The sequence below is a fragment of the Stegastes partitus genome, unplaced genomic scaffold (genome assembly GCF_000690725.1).
Source record: "Stegastes partitus isolate 25-593 unplaced genomic scaffold, Stegastes_partitus-1.0.2 Scaffold1322, whole genome shotgun sequence".
Classification (NCBI taxonomy): domain Eukaryota; kingdom Metazoa; phylum Chordata; class Actinopteri; family Pomacentridae; genus Stegastes; species Stegastes partitus.
The window spans coordinates 152,943-173,380 of NW_007579053.1; the positions used below are offsets into that span (position 1 = coordinate 152,943).

Here is a 20,438-nt window from a genome sequence, read left to right on the forward strand (position 1 = left end):
AAAAAAAAAAAAAAAGGTTTTATTACCCAGTGTGGCGGTATCAGAATTGAGAAATCGCCCCGTCATTCGTGTCATTCTCCACCACTGGTTATTCTAATTTTGCCAGTTCACTTGATTTATTCTAAGTGGTCTCCTATAAAGCTGTGGGTGTGACTGACGCCACCACGTGACCCCGCCTCAGCCAATCAGCGAGCCGCACCGACGTGTAATCGGTCGCCAGATTATGGTGCGACAGGAGGAGAGTGAGGTGGCAGCGGCTGGCGGTAGCGGACTCCGGTACAAGAGCAACTGACTGCTTAGCCGTGTCACTTCTTTTTTTTCTTTTGGCCCAGGACACGATTCGTTTACTTCAAGAAGAAGTTGTTACTGTTTTTGCCAAGGTAACCATCTTGTCTTTATTAGTTTGCACGCCTACGTTAGTGCTCTTTTCGGTTAACTAGCTAGCAGCTGCCTGCACCGTGCTGAGGCTACAGCAGTTAGCCTGTCAGCCAGTCAGGACTTCAGGTTAGCGGATATGAGATGCGGTGAGGTTTGCGTGCCAAAACTGCACTTAGTGTCATCTTCCCAGACACTAAAAGATACAACCGTTGCCTAGCCTGTTTGGCTTAGCTGTTGGGTTGTAAAATAGAGAAACTAAAAAGAGTCAAATTAATCAAAAACGCAGGCTAACTTCACCTTACATCATCCACACGCCGCATCTTCCTCCTTTGGCAGTCTAGTTTTTTTTCCCCCTCCATGGAGGTTTTGCTACCCCTATTAGTTTCTCCCTTCAGGGGAGTAGTTCCTTATTTCCATACAGCCAGAAAAGCTAAAGTTACTGCTGCTAGGAAAGCTAGTTGAGGCTACAGTGTTTGGAGTGGGTGTGGTAGCTGGTACAGTGGCTTCATTCAGAAGTGTGATGCTAGCATGGCAGGAGTGATGCTAAAGCTGTCTGGAGCAGTGCCTCCCCTGTAGTGGCCCCTGTGATGCTACTGCCCCCCCACCAAATCCAGTTTTCTGAAGCTTAGGAGCCCGTACAGAAACACTAATTTCACGGCTAGGTAGCTTCAAACAATAGACTGGACTAGTGGATTATGTCAGGCTAAACACCGAGACATCTGTCTGTGAAGGCATGACAGGATAGCCTGCTAAGCTAAATCCCAGCCAGGTTAGTTATCACAGACATCCTATTGACTGCCTTTCTGTGTTGAAGTGCTACAGATGAAAAAAAAAAAAAGAAGCCACTGTGTCAAAGGCAGAAACAAAACCACCATAAAATGTTATCAGTCAGACGGTGGCAGAGGAGATAAGATGCATGTAATCAAGTCTCACTGCTTATCACTGCATGCTTGGTGGTGCTACATGTACTGCAGCAGTTTGGGGTGCTTTATACATTGCTTTCCGGTCATTAGAGTATCTTACCTGTCTTCAAATTAGAGATGTAAACTTTAGGCACCAGGCCAAAAGAAACTTCACCCTATGGAGGAGTGTTTGTGTTAGTTGAGGCACAGTTGGATGAGCAGGTCTGGCAACATACTGTGATGATTTGAACAGGAATATCAAGGCCATCAGTGCAACTTGTCGCCTTTGTTTAGACTCACTTCATCCATCACATCCTTGTTATGAGATTCCCAAACACTTTAGATTGCTAACTTTCAAAGCTTTGTTTATGTTAGATTATTTCTTTTGGTATTATGCAGCAGCGGAGTGTCTTGTCTACTTTGTCGATCATAATCGGTGTTTGTTTCAGATTGAATTTATCTGTTAAAGCGAGTGTGAGTGTAAATCCAGTTTTACAAATCCTTTGCCAAAAAATGTCAAAAAATCATGAAAAATGCCCATTACATTGTACGCCCATGCACAACAACATATAACAGATCTATACATTTGAGAACCTTAAATCAGAATTGGAGAACATCTCCTGCAGTTGATCAATCAGCTATTAGAATATCGGCTTAATCATCTTTATCGATTGACTAATCCTTTAGGCTCCAGTAGCATCTTTAATCCGGAGACTAAGTCTTTTCTGGTCTGTTTGTATTCCCAAATGTTAGACAAAGGCTGGATTGTTGATTCAAGGAGGGAGTAGAGTTAACCATGCACACAGTTATTTATTGATTTGATGTGCAAGCATGTGATTGTCTGAGCGTTTTAACTGGTGTTGTGCCTCCAATTCAAGCGTAGACATATTCTGTAATTTTCAGTTTGTGCTATCTACAGCTTAACTGGTAAATGTAACTGACAATGGAGATGATTTTAAATGATTTGTTTACAGCTTCAGCTTTTTACTGTCAGAACAAAATGTCTCTGAGATGTTCTCAGTCACACACTAGAACCTTAAAGTGAAGTAGTAATTATGTTTAATCTGTGCTTCTTCTAGTTGTAAGCTTATTTTGGCCAGCCTGAATGGAGAAATAACATCAGACGATTGTGTATGTGTTTGTGCACACCACCGGCAAAGTGACCACAGAGCAACTTTCTTTTGTTTGAAAATGCAGTTGTTGTTGTTGTTGTTGTTTTAGCCTGCACAAACACTCACGGTTTAATCATTCAAACGTTGAAGTTCTGCTTGAGAAACTCATCTTTGGATTTGTCTGTTTGGATTCTCAACATGCCCATGTGAGAACCACTGCATGCAAAGGCGGCATAGCATCACCTCTAACCAAGACAACTATCATTGACTGTATATTTTAGGAGTTGCCCTCAATGCCTGTTGAGTGTCTTGGAAAAAATACATTCAGCATGTAGGTCCTGTAGTAGATAGGAAATACTTTTATAGTTTGTGAGAGTTGGTGGACTGTTGTCGTGGAAATCCTAGTGTGGATATGCTGACAAGGCTCCAAATGCTTTAAAATTCAGTAAATACATTAAATTACACATAATCACCATCTTGGTATAAAATCAGAATTGCCTTGACCTGTAGTTTGTAGCTGCTCAGATGCTTCTGTGCTTAGTTTTTATTGGTTGTGTCTATCAGTATATCCATATGATGATGATGATGCAGTGACTCGGTGAAATTAGCTTGTGGCCTTCTCCTCCCAGGTCCTGTGCTGTCCAGCGCTGCCATGTCGGCGAAAGCCATCTCAGAGCAGACAGGAAAGGAGTTCTTGTATAAGTATATCTGCACCTCTGCAGCTGTGCAGAACCGCTTTCGCTATGCTACGGTAACTGCAGAGACCGACTGGGACCGCCTCACACAGGAGCATCCATGGCTGCTGACGGAGGTAAGACTGCTGTGACTGGCTCAGTACAACCGCAAGAGCTTTCTGCTAGCCTGTTTTCATGTTTGTGCTTACTCCCCTACTAAATATGGATTAAAATCACGAGATTAATTACATAGTTTACATCACGGACTCTCTGTGTACATAACTTGCAGCACGTTATGTCTTTACCGTTACGGAAGCATGTGACTCTGTGTGTAGATGCACTGACTGTGACCAGGTCTCAGTTTGATTCATCACGCTAGTATTTATACGGATCCGTGGCTTTTTCCTGTAGTATCTGTCTGACGTTTTTGTCCTTGCTCCACGCGTAGCGGCTGGTGGTGAAGCCAGATCAACTGATCAAGCGGCGTGGGAAGCTCGGGCTGGTGGGCATCAACCTGGACCTGCAGGGTGTCCAGGAGTGGCTCCGAGCCCGTCTCATGAAAGAGACTACTGTGAGTTGACTGTGCTTTATATGCTTTAGTTATCACTTTGCAGAAAACTTGAAATTGAAGCTTTATGAGAAACCAAAAACATGTCACAGTGATTTCTATTACTATAAAATAGAACAATGCTATAGTGAAGGATTTAACTTTAAAGTTATTGTTCGTTGTAGCAATTGACGAATAAAACATTAGAAGTATGTTGCTCATGTCAGAAAGTCCTCAACCAGAAATATGTGTCTGGATTTACAACTCTTTAGTGGACTGACCCTGTTTTTTTTTTTTGCTTCACTGATGCTAATGTCTCTGTTTTTAAATGAATGTCTTACATTTATCCACGAGGATCCCATATTGGTCTGAATGTGGATTTTCTGGTTGTCATATACACAAAGAACTCAGTCTTTTCAGCAGAACTAATTATTCTGTGTCCATGTATGTGTCTTCTTAAACACATACCCAAGTTTTCTTTTGGTGTTATTTGGTTGTTTATCTGTGGATTTGTTGCTTTAACTTTGAAATCCATTTGATATGCACCTTTACTGTCCCCTAATGATGAAAAGCTGTATTATCCCCCCCATGATGCGGACTTCACAGCAGAAGTAATATTAATAGCACATGTGGTTCAACAAAGAAAACGTATTCAGTTAACGAGAAACCAGTGTATCTTTAATAGCAAACGACCCTTTCTCATCAAGTTCTGATTGATAAAGTCATACAGGTAGATAATAATGCGGCTAAAGAGCCAAACTCTTGCACTACATCCCATGAGCGCCATGTTGCATTTCACTCAGCATATGAAGAGAATGTTTGCTCCATTAGTCCCAACCTATAGATCTGTTATGGTGTCCAGTGCCAGAGGCCACGGGCTTATGTTTAGATTTGACGGGTCAGAGGGTGGTCTATTCTGGTCCACTATACACACACAGACACGCTGCCTTTCAAGCAGGCAGTCGCCGTACTTCCAGTGCATGAAAAAGAAAAAATCTTCCTCCAGCCGCAACATCACTAGTTTCTTGTTATTTGCACTTTGATATTAATAAAACAAATTGAATGTTCTTACAAAAACTGGAACACACAAAACCAGTGTTGTAAAGATGACTACGCGTTGTAAACCAATTTACAATATCGAGTGATAAAATGAAACTTAGTAGCAGCATATAAGATGTCATTTCTATTTACAGTGGAGCTAAAATGTCCTATAGGAAAATATGTAAATCGTATATAAAGCTATTCATGTCTGCATTTTTCCTTTCAGTACATCTAGGTTAGACTAACAGGGTTTGTGACATGGTGTTTGTCTTCAATAGGTGGGGAAGGCAAAAGGTGTGCTGAAGAACTTCCTCATTGAGCCATTTGTACCACACACACAGGTAATGTATGCCAGCCAAATTCTTGTGTTTCGTCATTCCACACCCAGATTATTATGCTGAAGGCCGTTTTATGTGTGTAGCCTTTCACTTGGCACATAGCCTTACAGGGTTCCACTCTAACCAGGAAAGCAAACACTCAGAGCCTTCAGCATGACAATGAACCAGCCAGGTTGCTTTGTGTGTTTTGTATATAGGTCAGCGTGCATGTGATTAGTTTGCTGACTCCTTCACATTTTCTCAAATATTTGAGAAGACGTGCCTGTGTAGCCCTTTTCAGACTTGCAGTCCTGTCCGGTAATCTGATGGCATCCGAATGTGTTGGCTTCATGTCTGACTCACTCACTATGACTGATGAATCCATAATGTTGTTTGTACTATATCTGGAAAAAAAAAGGCTTATGAGTGAACTAAACGTCCTTTAAGTCTGATGTTCAAACAGCGTGTCGACCTTCAGCACACATCGTTTGCTGTTTGTCGACGAAATCTGTAAAAATGTCCTTGTGTTTGCCCTTACTCTCTGTTTGGTTGGCTCAGGAGGAAGAGTTTTATATGTGTGTCTATGCCACACGTGAGGGCGACTATGTGCTGTTCCACCACGAGGGAGGAGTGGAGGTGGGCGACGTGGACGCCAAGGCCCAGAGGCTGATGGTCGCGGTGAATGAAAAGCTCACTGAGGACCAAGTCAGAGAGCAGCTCCTCACACATGTTCCCGAAGACAAGAAAGAGTACGGACACATCCTTTTTTTTAACGCTCTAATTTTTATGCATATCAAATAGGCCTTACTTAGTTGAAAATGAGACATGTATTGTAATACAATAGGATAGGAAAGCAGAGTGTTGCTGTATCTGGATCATTGTGTCCTTAAAACACAACCAGGTGGTCGTCTTTTATCTTGTCAGCATTGGGTGTGAATTTTAGGGCACCTCACAATATCAATGACATGATGGCAGTTTTGCAATTCTCTGTTGGATACTTTAAAACACTGGACCAAGACTCGATGGCGTCCCTCACAGTCTGTATCTGGGCCTGTTTATCAAGACCTTCAGACAGACTGTGATAAGAGATTCCCTCCCTCATTTGATGAGTCAGTTATTGCACCAAATACATTACGGGGAGTAACCAGCCACGTCTAATATCAAGACGTGTTCACTGATCAGTTGTATTTGTTTCCTCTTATTTTGTGTGCCTATGAAGCCAAAGTCGCTCTCTGTCTTCGAAACAGTTCTTGTGTTCTTTGGTGCTGTGCCCTTGAGCGATGTGTTTGTGTTTTTTCCCCCCTCAGTGTGCTGAGAACATAGTGATCTCTCTTTGAAACTGAATAACATTAAAGTTTTTGGCTAGTTTTATTAACTACGTCATTGTGTGATCCAGTGTGAGTTACACCATTGCTGCAGTGTCTGTTGTACATGAAGGGATTCAGCAGAACTGTGGGGATATTCAGGCAGCATGTGGGCTCCTCTCTTTCTGTTTCTGTAGCTCTTTTATTGCAAAACTTCCAGTCATTATCCACTCTTGTATGGTGATTTTGATCCATTGTTTTTTTCCTCCTTTAAGAATCCTGGCCAGTTTTATAGTGGGGCTCTTCAACTTTTACGAGGACCTCTACTTCACCTATCTCGAGATCAACCCCCTCGGTAAATCACTAATCTGTGCAGTATCACATTCCTCTCCAGAAAAAGTTAATAATTGTTGACTAGAAAATCTAAAATCATCAAATGTAGCCCTGATAACTAACAGGCTCTGGAACACGTTTATTTTTGGTAAACATACAAACTGATAAGTCGTTTTTTGTTGTCTCAACCAGTCGTCACTCAAGAAGGAGTGTACATCCTCGACATGGCAGCTAAGATTGACGCCACAGCGGATTACATCTGCAAGGCCAAATGGGGCGACGTGGAGTTTCCTCCACCCTTTGGCAGGGAAGCATATCCAGAGGTGAGATCTGAAGAGTCATAATCCAGTTTTAGTTCATGTGTTTAATGGGATCTTTTGGGATGTACAGCGCTCTACTCTGCATTGTGCTTTTTTACTGCAATATAAAAATACTTGTTTTTGGAACTTCCTTGGTGAAGGATTGCATCACATTCGGTTTTATCCCTCCCTTGAAAATAGCACTCACCATATTCGAAGCTGCTTAAATCTCTGTTCATGACTTCATCTTTGGCCTCGTGCTCATTGACCAGAATGTACTGTTTCCCACCATATGCTCTGTCACTTGTAGGAGGCCTACATAGCAGACCTGGATGCAAAAAGCGGTGCCAGTCTGAAGCTGACCCTGCTGAACCCTCGAGGCAGGATCTGGACCATGGTGGCTGGAGGAGGTGCTTCAGTAGTCTACAGGTAGTCCCTTGACCAGGAGGAGTATACATATGGCACTTCTTAGAAGACCGAAATGATTGCTTTGTACATAGTAATCTGCGCCACCTCTTTTACTTCATGCTTTGAAACTGTAAAGTGTGTTTAATCCTTGTGGCAGTCAATGATACAAGCAAAGTGTAAGAAAAGCACCAGTTTGACTTTCCTTTTGCCTGCTCAACCCATTCAGTTAAGCTAAAACCGACTGAATCAGGACACTGTATTTGACTGTTGATCTCACCTCCTCCTCAGCGACACCATCTGTGACCTGGGTGGAGTGGACGAGCTGGCCAATTATGGCGAGTACTCCGGCGCACCCAGTGAACAGCAGACCTATGACTACGCAAAGACCATCCTCTCCCTCATGACACGGGAAAAACATCCTCTGGGTGGGTGCAGCCAATTCTTTGTCAGAGCTTGAGTTCCCAAACAGGGTGAAAAAAAACAAAAAAAAAAAGTGGGCCAAAGGTGAATTGTTGGTGGGAGGAAGCCAAGAGGCTGTTTCAGATTAACTAGACATTTCTTTGAGCTGTTTGTAAATTTGCTTGAGGAACAGACATCAGTTTGGGATCCTACTTCTGCAATGTGACCTACTTGTTCTCCTCTAGTGTGTCAACAAGGCCGCTATTCACTATGTGGATGTTGCCAGCAATAGACTTAAAGGCTGTCACCAAACTACGTTACTGGGAGTCACATTTCAGTCGTGAACATTTTCTTTACATGTTTCTGTGTCCTGCAGGGAAAGTCCTGATCATCGGAGGAAGTATCGCCAACTTTACTAACGTGGCAGCCACATTCAAGGTGAAACATGCTGATATCTTTATCTGAAGCACTGTTTAAAGAAAAGTTACTGTATAAAGCGACTACGTCAGTGAAATTTGTATTCATTTCTCCTCCAAAGAGGAAAACCAACTCTGCAACTCTGAGCAGTTTCTTGGAGTGTTCTGCACCTCTATGGAAAACAGCACAGTCATGGCTAGAAGTGGAGAGAATTGTTCTTTTTGTTGAGTGTAACAAAGTTATCAGGGCGTAAATTATACAAAAAGGGAAAAAAAACATTTACAACATTTTTCCAAGGTTCCACAGATGTTTCCAATACTTGAAAAAATGGTGACTACACACGCTATAGATATTTTACTACTTAGATTTTTAATTTGTTTCCATAACTGTCTCCTACCTGCTCTTTACAAGCACAGCCTGCAGTTCAACCCAGTTCAGCTGGAAAGGTTTCAGATTTTCTGTCATGGGTCTTTGGGTTGCACCAGAGTTACTTATGGCTTCATGATGGCGTTGAACAGTTCATATTTTTGTAAAAATATTTTCTTTAACAGCATCTGCTTAAACTGAACAGTTACATTTCTACAAATTTTTAAATGACACATGTAGAATTAAGCCATTTTGATGGAATATTATGATCTAAGTTTAGCGATTTGGTTGCTTTTTCCAACGGATCTGCACATCAAAGACTGAGTAGTTCAAGGACCGGCGGAAATAGTCAGTTTGCAAACTAAATAAGTCTTATTTTTATGACCAGAAAACTTTTTCAAGACTGTGACCGCTGGAACCCCTCTGCCTAACTGTGCTGTGTTATTTTGAAACTTCACATTTCGCACTTGAAGGAAGATTAAAGTAGCACGTTTCTTCTCCTGTGCTCCTGTGGTATAGAAATATAACATATATAGGGCAGCATTTGGAAGAGATAACATATAGACAACATGAAGCCCTGCGAGTGGAACACAGAAAATATTTGTGACTAAATTACACACAGAGACACTTTTGTGCACCACATACCTGACCTGCCTGTGTGTGTCCTCAGGGCATTGTCAGGGCCATTAAAGACTACCAAGGTCCTCTGAAGGAGCACGAGGTCACCATATTTGTTCGACGTGGCGGACCCAACTACCAGGAGGGGCTGAGGGTGATGGGGGAAGTAGGTGAGTGAGACCAGGCTGAGATCGTAGTGGTGTCACTCAGGAAACAAACACATTTAATTATCTAGCATGTATGTTGTCAAGTTATTGTTAAATGATCAGACTACAGAAAAGAGGGATACTTTGATTAAATGTTTGGATTATAGTGAGTTGAGGTTTTGTATGAGTTCAGTCTGAAATACATTGCTGTTAAACACCTTTTTCTTCTCTGTAGGAAAGACCACAGGTATTCCTATTCACGTGTTTGGTACTGAGACCCATATGACGGCCATTGTTGGGATGGCCCTGGGCCACCGGCCGATCCCTAACCAGCCCCCGATGGACGCACACACCGCCAACTTTCTCCTTAATGCCAGCAGCAGTGCAAAGGTAATGTCATTTAATTCAGTTGCTTGTAAATAGACGAGGGTCTGCAGGGCATTATCTGCTCTCTTAAACAAGTTAGATGTTGTCTTGCTTGAGATGTGCGTAATGTTGCTTTGGGCTGTTTACGTAGTTAAATGTACAGTTAAATAGTAAAATATCCTCATGTAAATTCACTGTTCTTCTGTTTGCAAAAGTTAAAGAAAAAAGTATTACTAACATGTAATGCAGGTTTTTAAGTAGCTAAAAGTTGTTGCATGTGAAGAGTATTCACCAAATCAAGTATTCAGTTCAGTCATGTATTTTTAAACATGCAGCGTTGACTTTGAGCAGCTCTATTCTATGTGTTTTTGTTTTCGTGTAGTCTCTGTGTGCTCTTAGTGTCTAAGAGCAGCTGTGGGAACTTACTTGACTCTGGCAGACATTTAGGTTTTGTAATTGGGTTAGGAAACAGCTCTTGTGCTAATCTGTTCTCTTCTTTCTTTAATTATGGGACCAAACTTGAAAAAAATGCAATTTTGTCACTGCAATATTTTTACAGTTTACATGCAACAATTTCAAATAATGTTCTGTTTAAAATTATCATCTTATTGTAGGTTATATTGACTGATAATAGACTAACAATTTAACGTAGTGCTTCCTAAAAATGTAGGGAAATGGAGGGACACTGTGGCCACGCTGCTGCTCCTCCTTGCAAACTTCTGGTAGGTTTTGTATAACATAAATGTTTGTCTTTCTGTTATCTGTTCCAGACTCCAGCTACAACAAGGACAGCTTCATTCTCTGAACCCAGGACGTCTAACGATGTCACCCCGGCGAAAAAGTCTAAAGCAGGTCTCCCACCAGGTAATTAACACAGAAGGCCTCACTTCTGAACTGCTTCTCAGCAGCGAGACTCCATATTTACTCATGCACTTCTGCTTTTTCATTTCTCTGTCCCTTGCTTCTTGTATTTCTCCCTCCCTCCTCCCTAAAACGCTGTAACCACTGCTCTGCACTTTGATTTTCGTTCCAATTTCTTCCTCCTGCGCTTCTGGTTTTTCTGCACAAACTGTCCACTCACCCTCGTCTCTTTCATGCTTGTTTCTCTAAGACTCTCTTCATTCTATTCTGTGGCCTCTGAAGAATATGGTCACAGGTGATTGGAAAGGTAAGTGATAGGCGTGCCATGGCCTCACCGCGCTCGGCTGCCCGTACACTCTACGTTGGTTTGCCCTCCTTTTTCCCCTCTTTACCCTTCACCCTTCTTATTTTGGTAGGAAGGAGTGTATCTGAGTGTGACACCAACTCGTTCGCTTAATCTCAGTTTCTCAGTAGTGTTCTGGGTGCATTACATTCTTCTGCGAAATGTTTTAAAATAAGTTGTGTTTGAAATATAATATCAGTTCTTAATGCTCATTTAGAGACGACTTGTCATTTGGACACAGAATTGTTTGTTGCTGCATAGAGGTAGCTTAAGAAGTCAAACAAAAAAACATTTAATCCTAATAAAATCGTACTTTTTAGATTGCTTTCCACAGCAGCACAGTACAGGCATGCTCTGTAGCAGCTGAGCTTTGCATGCTCTTTCCTCTGCTGTGCTTTTTAATGGAGTGATGACACACAGTTGCCACAATGCCTTGAAGTGTGTTCATTGAATAAGTTTCAGCAACTCATTATTTTTCTCTTTTGTTTTTTTTTGTGCTCATTTTGTCATATTTTGTGTTCTCGTCCTGTGGGGGTCACAGAAGCTCAGGCCTCTTCAGGCTGCAGCGGAGGTATGGAAGGGTGTGAAAAACCTGTCTTCCTGCCCTCTCCGTCCTCTGTCCACTTCCCTCTGCCTTCCCATTTTTTTTGTCTGCTCTCTGATGTTTATCCACAGTCTGTCCTTCTTTTTGGCATTCTTATGGTGGCTTATTCACTTCCAGGGGCGCTGTTTCACGTCGCTGAATCTAAATTGACTGAACAGACATTTCCTTTCAGACTGACATTTGTTGGAGTTTCTAAAGACAAAGCTGTGAGATATAGAAACTGGCAGAAATCAGTCCAACACGCAGTGTTTGTCCTTCATCGAAAACATTATTCCTCATCCTGGAAAGATGCATCTGGTAGTTCTGGACCTCTGATAACTGTGTGCACAACTTCTCGAAGATCAGATGTAACGACAGAAGGCAGAGAGCAAGAGAGACCGGGGAGGACTGTAACAAATGTGTGGCGACATCATTTATTATAACTAAACAACAAATGCTTCGAAGCATGTTGTACACTAACAGAACAGTCTGCTCTTAAAGGAGGTGGTTAGATCTGTTACAGAGTGGTGTCATTTCCACCATGCGTCAGCTCAGTCTGACCCTAACATCTAATACGTTCAGGTTCTTCGTTTATTTATTGAGCTGGGTTGCTGTGATAGTTAGTCCTTCACTTGAAATGTAGTTCACTAAATTGCCAGTACAGATCTTTGTCATCAACATCCAAGGGTTGTGTTTGTAGAGGAGTTGTATTTTTAAGTGGGGGGAGCACACAGTAACTTCTACAGATCTGCAATAAAAAGACAGAAACTGGAAATATCTTGCTTAGAAAAAAACCTTTGTTGATGTTTGTACTTAATTTCTTCACTCCAAAGGAATGGACATGCCAGTTATCTTATCAGAGACAAAGCAGCTGCACAGGGCTTGTACAAAACAGTTATTAGAAGAAGAATGAGAAGAGATTTTTAACATAATACTGGTGTGACTCAAAGTGCCCCTTGTATAATTGTTCATTTTTAATTAATCTTTTTAACAGTGTAATGTAGAGGAGGGTGGATAAAACAAATAACTCGTTTGTAGTCATGATTGTGAGTTTACGTGGTCATTAACAGCATTTGTCAGCAAAAAAAAAAGGATGTCTGGTACAACATCTGACATGCAAATACACTGCACGCGTCAAACCACTTGGAAAATTGGATTGTGTAAGTCAAAGGGGAAGTGGGTGAAATATGGCGGCAGTGTTTGCAGTGTTGAGGTGTTATTTTGTCTACCTCCTTCATCTCTGTCGTCAGAGTGAGTGCACTCTCTACTCTGCTTCTCACCATCCCCATTCCTGCTCTTTTCCTGAGCTCCCCCCCTCCTTCATCTGTGATTGGTTTTTATTTCAGCTTCCAGTTCTCACTTGAATATCTCTCTCTCTCTCTTTCTGCCGTTTCGTTCCCTCAGCCAAGGCAACCACACTGTTCAGAAAACACACCAAGGCCATTGTCTGGGGCATGCAGACACGTGCTGTGCAGGGCATGCTGGACTTCGACTACGTCTGCTCCCGGGATGAACCTTCAGTGGCGGCCATGGTCTACCCCTTCACGTAGGTCGACCAACATCTCGTGATACCTTCAGCTGAGATAAACTACAAGAGTTGAGACGCCGCCTATTTGGGAATATTGCCGTACACAACAAATCTTACTAAACACCGGTTACTGCAGAACATGCAGAAATCACATGACTTGACTTGGAAGGATGCTGTAGCTAAAGCAACTGTTCGTAGCAGTTTTTAAAATGTAGCGTTATGGGTTTTGTACCCTAATGTCTTGGTTTTTCAAATATTCAGCCTTTTTTCATTCGAATAATTCTCTGAATCTCCAGAACCCACAAGTGTATTTTAAAGGCATGTTATCTTTTAATGACTATTTATCATTAGACCTAAAAAAACCACAACGAGAACAGCTCCCTCCTGTCCGAACTCTCTCATTCAGGTCTACACTCCCTCCCGCTCACTAAGCTCGACCAACAAAAACCGCCTGATAAAACCACCGCAACAAGACCCGAGGTCGATAGCTAGACTCCCCTCCTCTGTGGTTTTGTGCTGGTGGAACGAGTTACCAAACTCTGTTCAATCTGCTGACTCCCTCTCAGTCTTTAAAAAAAGACTAAAGACCCAGCTCTTCATTGAACCCCTTTGCACTTGACAGACTGAAAACAAACAAACAAATTACTTGGTCACAAATAAACCATTTGCTCTAACAGTCAGAGGGTTAATTGTAAACTTTGAGTTTACATATTATAACAAACCTGCTAACCTGTGGTGTACTTGGGTTAACTTAGGTTGGAAACCAAACCTTTTTACTGACAGGACTTTTTTTCTTCTCACACCATTATAAAATAATGTGGTTATAACTGTAGCTATTTATTACAGGAGAAGAAGAAATTAAGTTTTCACTGTTTACTGTTTTGATATTTCTTTAGCTTTATTCAAATTCTGCTTCTTGTCATTCTTGTGTTGCTCAGTGGAGATCACAAGCAGAAGTTTTACTGGGGCCATAAAGAGATCTTGCTGCCAGTTTATAAGAACATGGCCGATGCCATGAAGAAGCACCCAGAGGTGGACGTCCTGATCAGCTTTGCTTCACTGCGCTCGGCCTTCGACAGCACAATGGAGTCAATGCAGTACCCACAGGTAAAAACATGAGGCTAGCAGTATTATTTTTTACATGTAAGCTCCCACTTCACCACATAAACAACTGAGATCAAGATAAAAATCTGACTTGACCTGACTGTGTTTTCAGATTCACACGATCGCCATCATAGCGGAGGGCATCCCTGAAGCTCAGACGAGGAAGATGATCAAGATGGCTGATGAGAAAGGTGTCACCATCATAGGTCCTGCGACGGTACGGAGCTTCATCCTCGTATATATTTGTTGACAACAGAGGTCCTCAGTCATTTTCTCTGTCTATGAATATGTAGTTGTGTTCATCGTCGGTGTATAGAAACTGAAAATGATACCCTTTTTCCACACCATGTAATTTATTACCTGTCAATTTTGTGTTTCAGGTTGGCGGCATCAAGCCGGGCTGCTTTAAGATCGGCAACACAGGCGGCATGCTGGACAACATCCTGGCTTCCAAGCTTTACCGTCCTGGAAGTGTGGCGTATGTGTCCCGCTCTGGAGGCATGTCCAACGAGCTGAACAACATCATCTCACGCACTACAGACGGTGTCTATGAAGGCGTGGCCATCGGAGGAGACAGGTACAAGAAGTTATTTGCACATCATTTGCTTAGCAGCGAGAGACAGTTATCCTGTTGAAACACGTTGCTAAAACCGGATCTTTATATTGTTCCATCCTTGTTCCTGTGAAACAAATTTTAAGCAGACATTTACATTCTCATGTTGTGGTCCTCTTTGTCCAGATACCCGGGCTCCACCTTCATGGACCACGTCCTACGTTACCAAGACACTCCAGGGATTCAGATGATCGTGGTGCTGGGAGAGGTGGGGGACTGCTTCCAGTGTGGTCTATGCTCCTTGTGCCAAACAATTTCCCATTTTTAATACGTCTTTGTCATCCAGATTGGAGGTACAGAGGAGTACAAAATCTGCCAAGGCATCAGAGAGGGCAGGATCACCAAACCTGTGGTGTGCTGGTGTATTGGAACCTGCGCCACCATGTTTGCTTCAGAGGTCTGTTGACTGTGTTGGGAAAAAAAACTAGATTTACTTGCTGTCATTACCTTGGAGCTTTTTAAAGCTAACATCCAATGCTGCCATCTCTAGGTTCAGTTCGGCCACGCAGGAGCCTGCGCTAACCAGGCTTCAGAGACTGCAGTAGCTAAGAACCAGGCTCTGAGGGACGCTGGAGCTTATGTACCAAAGAGCTTTGATGAGCTGGGAGATGTCATCAAGTGAGTAATTTATCACATAGTGGAGTTTGTTTGTTTAATTGTTTTCGGAGTTGTTCACTGATATTGTGTTTATGTGGTGAAATAGGACGGTTTATGATGAACTGGTGGCCAACGGTACCATTACTCCTGCCCAGGAGGTGCCTCCCCCAACAGTACCTATGGACTACTCCTGGGCCAGGGTAAGAACCTCACAGTACTCCTCCTCTGACATAGATAGTTAGGATTAAAAGTGAATCTTTTATGCATTTATTGTGTTTACGGTCAACATTTCTGTGGCAGTTCTTATATGTCTGTAATCATTTTCACTCTTAGTTTATTTTCTGTGTCAAAACCAATCATTTGCTTTCCTCTGCACTGGAACTTCTCCAGGAGTTGGGCCTGATCCGTAAGCCAGCCTCCTTCATGACGAGCATCTGCGACGAGCGAGGACAGGAGCTCATCTATGCTGGCATGCCCATCACCGAGGTCTTTAAGGAGGAGATGGGTTTAGGAGGAGTGCTGGGCTTGCTGTGGTTCCAGCGCAGGTTGGTATGAGTAGACGTACTAGCTGTGTTTCTGCTGTTTTGGATTATCACGTTAGGAAACTTAATGTAAATTTGGAAAAATTTCAATTTTGTATATGCTTCATGTGAGATGGAAACGCCTCGTCTGAGAAGGGTCTGACGTAACAAGCATTTAACTCGCATGACTAATCAGCTGCTTCCACCTCTAGAGGCTCCTGACAGCATGAAACATGGTCATTACTAGATGACATGAAAGAATAATTACAACCTGCAGAATTGTAGAAAATTGCTAAAGAGCTCGCTCAGTTTTCTGACGTAGATGGCTAAGGCAGCTGGTTTCGTTTGTTTCTTCTTTTGACAGTTGGCAAACACCTGATTTGTTTCCAGTTTGCGACCTCTACTTCTTTATTCAGTTTATTACATCCATGCACAGTTTAGTGTATACTGCCACCCTTTGACAGCACTACCTGGTTTTTTTGCTCCAATAGTTAATCGTAATGACCCTCATTCCCATTTTTTTTTTTCTTTTAAATGAATAATTTTTTGCCACATTCACAAAAGCTCACTTTTAATTCTCCTGAGAGATAAATGGAAACATGGCTGCTGTTGACTGGCGGCTGAGAAGAGAACTTAAACGCTGGTTACTTGTCATTTTTCAGTGGAATAAGCTCTGCTCTCTTTGTGTTCAGGTTGCCGCGCTACGCCTGCCAGTTCATTGAAATGTGTCTGATGGTGACTGCTGATCACGGGCCTGCCGTCTCTGGTGCTCACAACACAATCGTCTGTGCTCGTGCTGGCAAAGACCTCATCTCAAGCCTCACCTCTGGCCTGCTCACCATCGTCAGTATCACACACAAACACACAATCATTCACGCACAAATACACACACACGATATCACTGTACCTTTGTCTTTGGAAAGGAAATACTGAAAAAAAAACAATTACTTGTCAGAACAATCAGTCTAGCGTTGATCTGATGAGGAGTTTGTCATTTAAAACTCATATGAACACATTGGAAGCAGTAGATATTGTAGGCAAAGATGTTTAACGTTTTTTCTGCTCAGTAGGTTTTACTCTGGTCCAGGACCTTATTGATGTCTCTCTTAGCTTTTACGAGCCACTTGGGACACACTGAGATTATAAGAAACTGTTACATTTCACCAGAGTATTTCTGTGCTCAAACATGATTTATTCATCAAATCCAGGGGGACCGTTTTGGAGGTGCTCTGGATGCAGCAGCCAAGCAGTTCAGCAAGGCGTTCGACAGCGGCATGCTGCCCATGGAGTTTGTCAACAAGATGAAGAAGGATGGCAAGCTGATCATGGGCATTGGCCACAGGGTCAAATCTGTAAGCAGCACTTCTCTCACGATCCAAAGTTAACCTTAGTTCATTACCTTTATGCAGTTTATGTCTAATAAAAATTGATCTAGCTTTTTCTAGGTTCATTAGCTGAATTGAAGCGATGATTGTTTTTGTTTTCAGATCAACAATCCAGACATGCGGGTGCAGATCCTGAAGGACTTTGTTAAGCAGCATTTCACCTCCACCCAGCTGCTCGACTACGCCTTAGATGTAGAGAAGATCACCACCTCCAAGGTACTTCGGCAAGAGTGAAGCAAAATTTGCGACGCTAAAATGGCCCCAAGATTGTGTTGTGCATAGCGTATGTTGAACAGGCTGTTAAACTAATATGAACTCAGATGTTTCTGTGGCGCTGTTCCTTTTTTATGTTAAAATGGGCAGAAGTTACCTGACTTACTGAAATTCATTTCATAAAGACAAATGAATTTTGCTTTTTTATGTTTCAGAAACCCAACCTGATCCTCAACGTGGACGGTTTTATTGGTGTTGCCTTTGTGGACCTGCTTAGGACATGTGGTGGCTTCACACGGTAAGAACAGCAGACGTGAAGAGACTGGTGACGTGTAAATGTGAATCATCAAACATTTCAGACTACTCCAAAAAATCATTGGCTACTTATCAAGGAGCAAATGCAATCATTTTGAAACAGCTGAATAGTGTTAGATTTTCCATTTTAAAGTTAAGTTACAGTAAATACATAGAGATCTAACCCACTATAAGCACTATATAAACATTTAATACCTTTTATAATGCAGATGTGCAGATATTTTTTACATGTTTACAATATTTCTAAACAATCACAACTTAACCTGGGAATGCTTATTTCATATAATTAAATGTTTTACTGTGCCATTATTGATCTGTTGATACTCCACTGGGTGGGAGTTATAGTTATTGACAGATGCATTATTAAACACTTATATCTGCTTGCTGCTACACTATAGTGTGTTCCACCTCTTTAAGTGTTGGCAAAATGTTTCTTACATGGATGCATTGTGGGAAACTTCGATGCCTAAAGTGCACTGTCTGTATTGTTGCGAGCACACTGCCCCGTATTGTATCTCACATGAATGTTGAACTGCTTCCAGAGATGAGGCTGACGAGTTTGTGGAGATCGGTGCACTAAATGGGATCTTTGTCCTCGGTCGCAGTATGGGCTTTATTGGTGAGTCCCATTCCAACGAGAGCCATGACACAAACTGTCCAAGTATGAAACGAGACCTCTGACTTGTGTCTGTGCTGCATTAGGCCACTACCTGGACCAGAAGAGGCTGAAACAGGGCCTGTACCGCCACCCCTGGGACGACATCTCCTACGTGCTTCCTGAACACATGTCCATGTAATCCCCACAGCGCGGAGTGGGACTCACTTCCAGATGCGACTGTCGGGCAGCTTTACACTTCTCACTTAACATATTTACGCTCCGGTTATGACAGCAGCTGCCATCGGGGGAAAACTGGGCAGGATGATTCTGGAAAAGTGGAAGTACTTGTCTGGCTTGAGGGATCTGGGTCGAACTTTTCTGTCTAGTTTTTACGGAGAAAAAAGGGGAAGTATATTTTTAGATTTAGTTTTTGAGAGTTTATTTTAAAAAAAATTTGGGATGTAACTTATTCAGTTCGGAAGAAACAGCCAAACCAATGCAAAATAGAGTAACTGCAAGAGCACAAAATCATTTGGTATGTTAAATCTGATAAATTCATTTTGCATAGTTGGGACATGAGCAGGATTCAAAGTGCATTTCAGTCCTTACTCTTGCATTCGGGAGTCTGGATAGTTAAGTCTGCATTAACAGCTGCTGATGGGGAATTTGTTCAAGCTCAGCAATACAGTAACGTGTCTTTTTCTACTACTTCTTGAAGTTAACCGTGATTTACTTTTATCAGCACTTGCCTGTTTTAGGCCACAGGAAAGTGTGCTTTCTGAGTGCTGCTCCTTAGTTTCAACTCCTCCAAATCCTGATCAGATTTTTAATTCCTTCTCCAGGTTCAACTCCCACTGAGAACAATTGTTTTTTTTTGTCTTCACAAGGTACACCAAAGTTAATTTTGGGAATGTGTTGTTTTTTGTTAAAAGTTAAGAAACAGGGTCCAGTGGTAGATGGTACGTTTGTTATGACAAGGAGGCATTATAATGGAATAAAGGAATTCAACACAAGTGTCACTAAAAACCATTGCCTTTCCTGGAACAACCATGTTTACAACCCGAGCGGTTTATAAATGGTTGGTATTCATCAGCTACTGTAACTTATATGCCCTTCTGAGGTGTTCAAGTCTTAATGTAAAATTTGAACTTTTGCTGCTTTTCTGAATTACTGTCAGCACACAGAGTGATGGAGAAGCATCACGACGGGAGGCGAGCAAAATGCTTCATGAATGAGCCCTGTGAGTCTCGAAAGCATGTTTTGGCGAGGGACCATGAAAGCGGTTTGCTTTGTTTGGGAGAAATCGTTGCACGTAATCCAGAAGTCGGCTCTGTGAAGGAAATTGTCCAACTTTCGCTAAAGACTTGACACCAACTCAAAACACTTTGCCCCACTGTAATGCCTGCTGTGGTTAATCTTTGTTTGCTGTTTTTATTTAACTGTGAAAAAAAAGCTTTGTTTTTTGTAATATGCTGTCATATAGTAGTAAAAATAAAAAGAACTTATTGCTTTACTTTTAATTATGGCTGAACTGTTTAATGTTCAAATGATGTGTCTGTAGAGGTGCTGAACCTGAAGTTAAAAAAAATATTGATATGTTATTGATCATATTAATGATGCACAGTTGGTTCCACCTTTAGAGTCATGACCCAGGTCAAATGCACAGAATGAGACGTATTCCTTAAAATAAAGGTGATTCTGTATCTTGGACAGTAGTTGCATTTACAAACATGACTCACAAAGCAGAGACTGAAAGCAGCTCTACACTGAGTAAAGTAGGACTCCTTTGTTTTGCTAAGTTTTAATGTAATTTTAATATACATGTTTTTTATATATGTGTTGTCTTAATACTGTAAATTTGGAATAATCAGCTGCATCCTGAAGAGGAATACAGTCTTCTTACTTGTTTAGGCATTAATAAAGCATCTGCCCATAAAAAGGAGGGTGAATTAAAGCGTAAGGAGGATCAATTAGAATCTAAAGCTGACCACAGAAAAACCCTTCAACAAAAATAATGTTATCTCTATTTAAAGAGTATTTTGTATTTTAAATCTGCTTCCAATTTGTAGCTTCGGATTGCCTCTCTGGGAAAATTTAGTCTAGATTTTACCAGTCCTTGTCTAATGGGGTCCAAAAAAAAGTGAAATCTC

The 20,438-nt window shown here is 41.8% G+C and overlaps 1 protein-coding gene across 3 annotated transcripts; it reads left to right on the forward strand.

The window, feature by feature from the left end:
- Positions 1-230: 230 nt before the first annotated feature.
- LOC103369716 (ATP-citrate synthase) lies at positions 231-19,314 on the forward strand. Of its 3 annotated transcripts, XM_008298497.1 has the most exons (30): positions 231-380; positions 3,022-3,203; positions 3,515-3,637; positions 4,933-4,995; positions 5,530-5,720; positions 6,551-6,630; positions 6,801-6,931; positions 7,218-7,336; positions 7,604-7,740; positions 8,091-8,152; positions 9,168-9,285; positions 9,497-9,651; positions 10,398-10,491; positions 10,739-10,795; positions 11,373-11,402; positions 12,819-12,960; positions 13,881-14,049; positions 14,159-14,263; positions 14,427-14,623; positions 14,786-14,867; positions 14,946-15,056; positions 15,150-15,277; positions 15,363-15,456; positions 15,647-15,801; positions 16,470-16,620; positions 16,986-17,129; positions 17,265-17,378; positions 17,591-17,673; positions 18,233-18,309; positions 18,393-19,314. In XM_008298497.1, exons 2-30 carry the CDS (start codon positions 3,045-3,047, stop codon positions 18,485-18,487), a joined length of 3,366 nt encoding a protein of 1,121 aa, XP_008296719.1. In that variant the 5' UTR covers positions 231-380; positions 3,022-3,044; the 3' UTR covers positions 18,488-19,314. The 3 variants fall into 3 exon arrangements, with proteins under 3 accessions (XP_008296719.1, XP_008296720.1, XP_008296721.1); XM_008298498.1 differs by lacking the exon at positions 10,739-10,795; XM_008298499.1 differs by lacking the exons at positions 10,739-10,795; positions 11,373-11,402.
- The last annotated feature ends 1,124 nt before the right edge of the window (positions 19,315-20,438 follow it).

Excerpts from the sequence above, each read along its gene's own strand:
- LOC103369716 (XM_008298497.1), top strand. The coding sequence starts at position 3,045 with ATGTCGGCGAAAGCCATCTCAGAGCAGACAGGAAAGGAGTTCTTGTAT. Across the intron at positions 6,932-7,217 it reads GCAGGGAAGCATATCCAGAG|GAGGCCTACATAGCAGACCT; the intron begins GTGAGATCTGAA and ends TGTCACTTGTAG. Across the intron at positions 18,310-18,392 it reads TCGCAGTATGGGCTTTATTG|GCCACTACCTGGACCAGAAG; the intron begins GTGAGTCCCATT and ends GTGCTGCATTAG.